The sequence below is a fragment of the Podarcis bocagei genome (assembly GCF_964188305.1).
Source record: "Podarcis bocagei genome assembly, chromosome: 8".
Classification (NCBI taxonomy): domain Eukaryota; kingdom Metazoa; phylum Chordata; class Lepidosauria; order Squamata; family Lacertidae; genus Podarcis; species Podarcis bocagei.
The window spans coordinates 57,005,100-57,013,002 of NC_138133.1; the positions used below are offsets into that span (position 1 = coordinate 57,005,100).

The following is a 7,903-nucleotide window of genomic DNA, read 5'->3' on the forward strand; positions in this document are numbered from 1 at the left end:
CAAGGTGAACAGGGTGAGCAATGAGGCAGCCAAGTTTGTTGATGAAATTGTTCAGGATGATTAAAACAAAAGGATCTCTTCAACCCAGGTGAATGGACACGAAAATGGCAAATGCAATTCAATGTAAACAAATGCACGTGGGATCTGAACTGGCAGTGACTGACCAGGAACAAGATCATGGGGTCACAGCAGATAGACTGATGAAGAGGCCAATCCAGTGTGCAGCAGATGTGAAGAAGGCAAATTCCATGCTAGGAGTCATCAGGAAAGGAATTGAAATAAAAAGACCAGAGGAGGGGCACACAAGCAAGAGGCCCACTACAGCTTCACTTGGGGATGGGTGCTTATTTTGGGGTAGTTGTCTCTCATGCATCCACCAACTTTGTTGCAGCAACATTGCTGGCATCAAAATGCCAGGTTGCATTCGCCCGCACTCCATCCAGTTTTGCCCTTTCATGGGGAAATCAGATATGTGAAAGAAAACCTGTTTGCAATGCCCCCGTTGCCCATTGAGCAACCGTCTGGAATGTCTCTCATTCACTCTCCCACGGCGGTGTGGCTCTGGGGATTTGTGGAAAGGTGAATGCTCGAGGGGCCACCCAAATCATGTTGCCAAGTCCCCAGAACCTACAACACTCCCTGGTAAAACCTGACGCCTCTCGTGTAGGAAACGTCCCAGAGAGATCGCCCCCGGTCGTTGCAGCAAACTCAAAATAAGAGAGAGTATGCATGTGTGGTGCCAGTTTAACAAGATAACAGCGTTAAGTGGATCTATAAATCTGCTAATCGTTAAGGGACACAATCGCTCTCTTTCCCCCTTCGTTTTCTGCAAAGTTAACCTTGGTGCATCAGAGCCAACTTTGAAACGGGATCCACTTCCCTTTGACTCTGCCGGGTCTTCCAGTCCTGCAGGTTCTCAACAACCCTGCTGCGATCTCCTGCAGCTAGCAGAGCGACGGCACTGCAGCCAGGCGATCTCTCTCCTCCTTTCTTACCTTTTCCGCCTGCAGAAAACACAGAGCGCCCAGAGCGCCAGAGCAGTAGCGAGCGCCAGGCCGTAGGTGCGAGGGGACAGCAGCTCGAGGAGGCCCATTTTGGGGGAGCTCGGCTCCTTCGACGTGCTTCTGTCGCTCTTCCCGCAGCAGAGACCTCCCTCTCTGCCAGCAAACTTCAGGCATCTCCCGCCAGGGAACTCCCGCTCCCGGTTCCCTCCCGCAGCGTTACAGGAAGTTTGGACAGCGACGGGGAAAAGAAAAAAAACCGAGCAACAACGGCGTTCCGATTGGAAGGAGAGCGCAGTGGGGCGGCCCCAGGGAAAATCCCAGCCCCGCCCCACCGTCGAAGGAGAGCGACTGGAAGAGCCGCTTGGGAAGCGCGGAAGAGACGGGCAAAGACCCCGCGCGCCCGCCTCGCCCGCTCCCCGCGCGCTCCCTTCCCCAGGGAAGTTGGATCTCAGGGTCCGGCTTCCCATTGGAGGAGAGAAGGGAGGAAGCTGGGGGAGAGCTGGCCGCGAGGAGCGAAGGAGGATGATTATTATTCCACAGAAGCTGCTCCAGAAAGCAAAGAAGGCAGATCGTCGCCCTGATGTCTGGGGAAAGCGGCGGCCTGAGAAAGAATCAGTTTCTGGGTGTATGTTTTTACGGGATTTTGTTGAATCTCGCCTGTTGTATTCAGGCTCCGTAGCGCATCTGTTGATCTAGTAATTTATTTACCAGACTACTAACAGATCCTGACAGAGCTCCTAATTCAGACCTGCGATTGTTTTCAGCGCAAGGAAAAGGGAAGAGAGAAGGCTGGTGTTCTGCGTCAATATAACACAATGCATCACTATTTGAAAGTAAAATAAGTTCCGTTCAGTGTAGCTGAAGTTGGATTTTAGCTTTACTGTTCACCACCACCACCACCCCCACACACACCAAAAGGACATCAGATAAGGCTCCAGACCTGAGCACTGGAAAGTAACTAATGTAACACCCCTCTTTTAAAAAGGAATCTTTATATTACAGGCTGCTCAGCTTAATGTCTGTCCCAGAAATCTGGTGGAAAGTAGGGGTACATATAAAATAACCAAGCATATAAAAGAAGTCTTTCTGAAGCAGAACCAGGACTGCTTCTGCAAGGGCAAGTCGTGTCTCACAAACTTCTTAAAGAGTTCTTTGAGAGTGTTAACAAGCAGGGCCGTCTTTCGGGAGGTGCAAAGGGTGTAGGGCATCCAGGCGCCGAATTCTGGGGTGTGTCAGGCGCCCACCACTGAAGCCGCCTAAGCTCTTAACTATCTACCTGTTATGAAATAATAAATAATTTTGATCAAGCTAGAAAAACAAAATACATATATACCTAGGTATTACCGAAATGTATACCTACTGTTTCACTGAAGGACTTTCGACTTTGTGCACCCATTTACCAAAGATGCACAGCGCCAGCAGCGGCACTTGTCATTCACAATAGTGGTGCTTGAATCAATGACAGCGCGTGTCATTCACAATGGCACCGTGCATGCAAAATTAACTTACATCAAAATATTATGTTACATATTGTACTGAGGTGCAATATGGCAGCGGGGTCAGCGGCACCTTTGACACGACTGATGTTCCTCCTAAGTAGGTGCCTAAACAATACTTATAAGTTTGTGTGGTGGTGTTGCATACTTAAGTACAGTCATACTTCAGGTTATAGACGCTTCAGGTTGCGGGTTTTCGGGTTACGGACGTGCCAAAACCTGGAAGTACCAGAACAGGTTACAGTGGTACCTCAGGTTACATATGCTTCAGGTTACATACGCTTCAGGTTACAGACTCCGCTAACCCAGAAATAGTGCTTCAGGTTAAGAAATCGTGCTCCGGTGGCACAGCAGCAGCAGGAGGCCCCATTAGCTAAAGTGGTGCTTCAGGTTAAGAACAGTTTCAGGTTAAGAACGGACCTCCGGAACAAATTAAGTACTTAACCCAAGGTACCACTGTACTTCTGGGTTTCGGTGCTCACGCATGCACTAAATCGCGCTTTGCGCATCTGCAGAAGTGCCAAATCTCAACCTGTACGTGCGCAGATGCGGCACTGCAGGTTGCGGATGCTGCGGGTTGCAAATGTGCCTCCCGTATGGATCACGTTCACAACCTGAGCGTCCACTGCATAAGTGTATTGTAAATAAATGAGCAAATAAAAAAGTTTGTTTCTTTTTCCTCCCTTCTTTTGTAAACAAGAGATAAGGCGTAAGCGTGGTATCTGACATATGCATAATAAAAGTTAATTGGGGGACTAAATTAAATTTGGGGGCACTGGGCAGATCTTCGCACCCCAACGGCGCATATGCTAAAGACTGCGCTGTCAACAAGCATGTATATAAGAGGTGATCTGGCCGACATAGCATACTTGGACTTTCAAAAAGCTTTTAACAAGGTACAGTTTGATATACCACTTAACATGAGTTAAGTGGAGTCTGAACTGGCAGGGACTGACCAGGAGCGAGACCTGGGGGTCATAGCAGAGAGTTCAGTGAACATCTCAACCTCGTGTGCAGAAAGAGGGATAAAATCATTTCTCTGGCCACTTTCTCAATGCCTTGCATAATCTTATACATGTCACCTCTGACTCATTTTTTCTCTAAACTAAAAAAAGTTCCAAAAACTGCAACCTTTCCTCATGGAGGATTCACTTCAACTATTTGATCATTTTGGTTGCCCCTTTCTGAACCCTTTCCAGCTCTACAATGTCGTTTTAGAGTTGAAGTGAGCAGAAATATACACTGTATCCCAAACACCATGGCACTCCTATTTTCCCTTAGCATAGAAAGAGTCCATACTTTTGGTAAGTTGAAAAAGGTTTACTTACAATCTCATCAAAGGTCAGATTCACGTGCTTTCCCATATAGCAGCAAGAAAAGACAGGCAGTACAACTTAGTTTCCAAAAATGCTAGGAGCTTCTATATTATTTGTGTAGATACACAGAGATGGCTTTCGAAAGCCATGTGGGCTAAGCTTAGAGCATCTAACTTAGACATCCTCAGTGAAAGGGATCACATTGTAGAAGGAAAGTGATGGTGGAAAGTGAGAGAACAGAGTTTGGTAACTCTTTCTCCAACAGTGAGGGGGTGTGACCTAGCTAAGCCTGGCAGGACAGCTTACTCTATGGTCTTAATCCTTTCGTGCATTAATTAGAGTTTTGCATGTTGGTTATATGAGGCCGAATATTTCCCACAGTTACATCAGTTCTGCACCTGCTAACTAGCTATCTAGTTCTGTGCTCTGATCTGGATGTGTTGGAGCAACAGCACGGTCAGCTTACTTAATGCCCCCTCCCCATTGTCTGACATAGTGCGTGCAAGCACCTTATGACTCCTCCTGACCAGCAGCTCCAGCTGCTCCATCACTTTAAACACCTACTTGTGCATGGAGACAGCAGAAGGGAGGACGGGATATTCCAAAGGGACTATTCTGTCTGGGACCTTCACTGCCTCTTCCACCTCTGAGACTCACTGCAACCCTTCTCCTGCCTCCCACACTCCCTTCTCTGGCTGCCATGTCTCTTCAACTTGACTCCCCTCTTCCACCACCCTTACAGGTGGCACAGAACCCCACAAATTGTTGGCCCCTTTCCTGGATCCTGCTCCTGCTCCCTTGCCACCTCTGCCTGCACATCTGCCCACTCCTCAGACTCCTGCCCATCCCTGACAAACTGCTGCAGTTATCATTAGATTCAATATGGATGACATTGCTCTCCCCCATCCCTCATACCACTTAGAGCAAAGATCACATTGAGTGTGTGTCTTGCCTGGTGTCATAGAATCATAGAATCATAGAGTTGGAAGAGACCACAAGGGCCATCAAGTCCAACCCCCTGCCAAGGTGTGACCATCTAAGAGAGACCCATAGTTGTTATGGAGGCCATGAAGTCTCAAGCTGCCCCCACAGCCATCATGTGGATACTGAAGTCATGCAGGACTATCTTTTTGGGGTCCTGCAACCCAGACACTATCTCTGCCAGCTTGGTTAGGGATGCCACTGGGCAACAGTGTGCTTGGTAGACCAGCAGCATGCTTGATCCGTCTCTCTGGCCAAGTACCAGGTTTGATTCCTCATTGCTCTTTATCTCCAGGACTATTCACTATTCACATTGACAGCCAGTACACTCAGTAGGAGTTGCAGCTGCTCCTAATTCTGTAGTGAGCACACCTATATGATACACAGGTTTGCATGCACATCAGGGTTTACCAGCCTTTCAGGTTCTGCAAACATATTTACAAACTAAAGAAGCCTTCTATTGGCTACAGAAGGTTTTTTCAAGCCTAATTTTGGGGTGAGAGGGGGCTGAGTGCACCAGGGAAGGATTCCCCTCAGGGACCACATTTTCAGGTGCATTGAAGAGATTGAGTTAAAGGGTAAGGAGCAGCAATCAGATTTTCTTCTTATGAAATGATCTAGATCTAGCAGATAACCTTCACATATCTGTGTAGAAATAATTTGCTCTGTTATGAGATTAAGATGTCACTCTTTAGAGGTCAGGCCTAATGCATTTTTCTTGTTTTGTAGCTTAAAATGTAACCTGTCTTGCATAAGTAGCCAGAATACTGACCATCTGTCCCCCCCCCCCAATTGTGTAGCATTTCCAGTTTATGTTTAGCATAGGAAAACTGATCACCTCTGCAAATATTTCCATCTCCTAAAATCAGAGTTAATAATTTGCCTTTGAGTGAGGAATGTAGAAATATTTCTCCTTCAACTGCTCTTCTGTGTTTGCCTGCCTTTCATCATTTTGCTGAGGAAAGAGGGCAACTGGGGCCCAGACAGCATTCCTCAGTGGGCTAGATTTGGCCTGTGGGCTACCAGCTGCAGACCCCTATGCATAAATATGTGCAACATTGGATATTGCTATGGTTCTTTTTGGCTGCAATCCTCTTTGAAAGAGCCAAATACAGGCTCTGTGTAAATTGATAGTTTTGCTTTAATTAGACTTGAATTAGGATATGGCTCTTGTTGATACAATTTAAACACTGGGAACCATCTATATCAGAGACAGTGAATCTGTAGTTCTCTATGCAGATAGGTAGCCGTGTTGGTCTGCCATAGTCAAAATAAAAAAATTCCTTCCAGTAGCACCTTAAAGACCAACTAAGTTAGTTCTTGGTATGAGCTTTCGTGTGCATGCACACTTCTTCAGATACACTGAAACAGAAGTTGCCAGATCCTTCTATATAGTGAGAAGGTGGGGAGGGGTATTACTCAGAAGGGTGGTGGGAATGGGAGATTGGCAGAGACCACAATGCCAACAGTGCCAACACAATGCCAACAGTGTCCTTCAGCTCTCTATATTGGGCAAACAGGCCAAACCTTACGCCAAAGAATAAACGGACATAAATCTGACATCAAGAATCACAAAACAGAGAAACCAGTAGGAGAACACTTCAATCTCCCAGGACATTCTATACAAGATCTCAAAGTAGCTGTTTTACTACAAAGGAATTTCAGAAATAGACTGGAAAGAGAAGCTGCTGAATTGCAACTCATTACCAAACTTAAAACCATGGAGAGACCTGGTTTGAACAAAGACATTGGATTCTTATTCCATTATACATGACTAAGCCATTTCTCACCTTCTCACCCCTTGCCTTTTCCTGTAAGACCTATTACAGTCGTTAAGAGTCGTCAACAGGCTCATCTCAGCTATCTGCCAATCTCCCATTCCCACCACCCTTCTGAGTAATACCCCTCCCCACCTTCTCACTATATAGAAGGATCTGGCAACTTCTGTTTCAGTGTATCTGAAGAAGTGTGCATGCACACGAAAGCTCATACCAAGAACTAACTTAGTTGGTCTTTAAGGTGCTACTGGAAGGAATTTTTTTATTTTGACTGTAGTTCTCTAGATATTGTTGGACTACAACTCCCAGAATTCCTATGCATTGCTCCTTCTTGCTGGGGCTTAAGGGAGTCCAACAACATCTGGAGAGCCAGAAGTTCCCCATCCCTAATCTATATGCTGCAACTTCAGTTTCAAAGGTAAAATTTGAAATAACTTGAAGTGAGATGGCAGGCGAAAGAAGCTCTCTAGCTGTCTTTCCTGTCTTGTCTCTCACATTAGATGACCACCTGTGCTTCCTGCATAAAAGCAAAGAGGTTGGGATGTCCCTTTCATCCAATTGTCTTTGTGGGGGCAGTTTTCTTAATCTGGCCCCTAATTTCTTCCTTTTGTAAGCTGATCTTACTTTGGCAGTATTCTTTTTGTGTGGATATAACGTGCTTGAAGTTAGGTTAAGATGCTGAATTGTTCAGAGGCAGTGTGCAAAAGGACTGGTTTGGGGAATCAAGCAACAGAAAGCAAAACCATATTTACATGCACAACTGGATGATTTTAAACATGAATCTGAATAATATATTTATATGCTTTTAGGTAGATTTTCAGGTTTTGTTATTCTAGATTATCTGGATACAGAGGGAACATATTTAAGTATAATAAGTAACATTATTGTCACAGTATAACATTTATACTGTATAATACAGTATATCATACTATACATTGTTATTATATCTTACACACATATACTGTATTTAAAATGTATGATTGAAAATATAAATGTATATAGAAATTATATGTATAAATATATAGAAAACTGGAAAAAGCCTTCCATGAAATGCCAACAGTGTTGACACCAGTCCATCTTAAAGCAGATGATTGGCTGCTGCTAAATTGTTCTCATTTGGAAGCAACCTCAGCCACTGTGACAACATCCTCCTAAAAGAACATCCACACTATTGAAAGTTTGTCAAACTATTAAAACCTAAATGAGAAGAGAATTACTTTGTTATTTTGTATTATTTGAAATATCCTGTTGCTAAAACTAATGTTATATTCTAAACTAGACTCTTGCCCTGAAGTCCAAAATAATATTCTGAGGATGCTTAATTTTTT

At 44.9% G+C, this 7,903-nt stretch overlaps 1 protein-coding gene across 1 annotated transcript in view; it reads right to left on the reverse strand.

The window, feature by feature from the left end:
• Positions 1–1,247, reverse strand: part of CYP7B1 (cytochrome P450 family 7 subfamily B member 1) — a 102,619-nt gene extending 101,372 nt beyond the window's left edge. The window contains exon 1 of the mRNA XM_081204658.1: positions 996–1,247. Within this exon, the coding sequence (XP_081060784.1) occupies positions 996–1,093 (98 nt within the window). The 5' untranslated portion in view covers positions 1,094–1,247. The remainder of the gene's footprint in view (positions 1–995) is intronic.
• Positions 1,248–7,903: the final 6,656 nt, after the last annotated feature.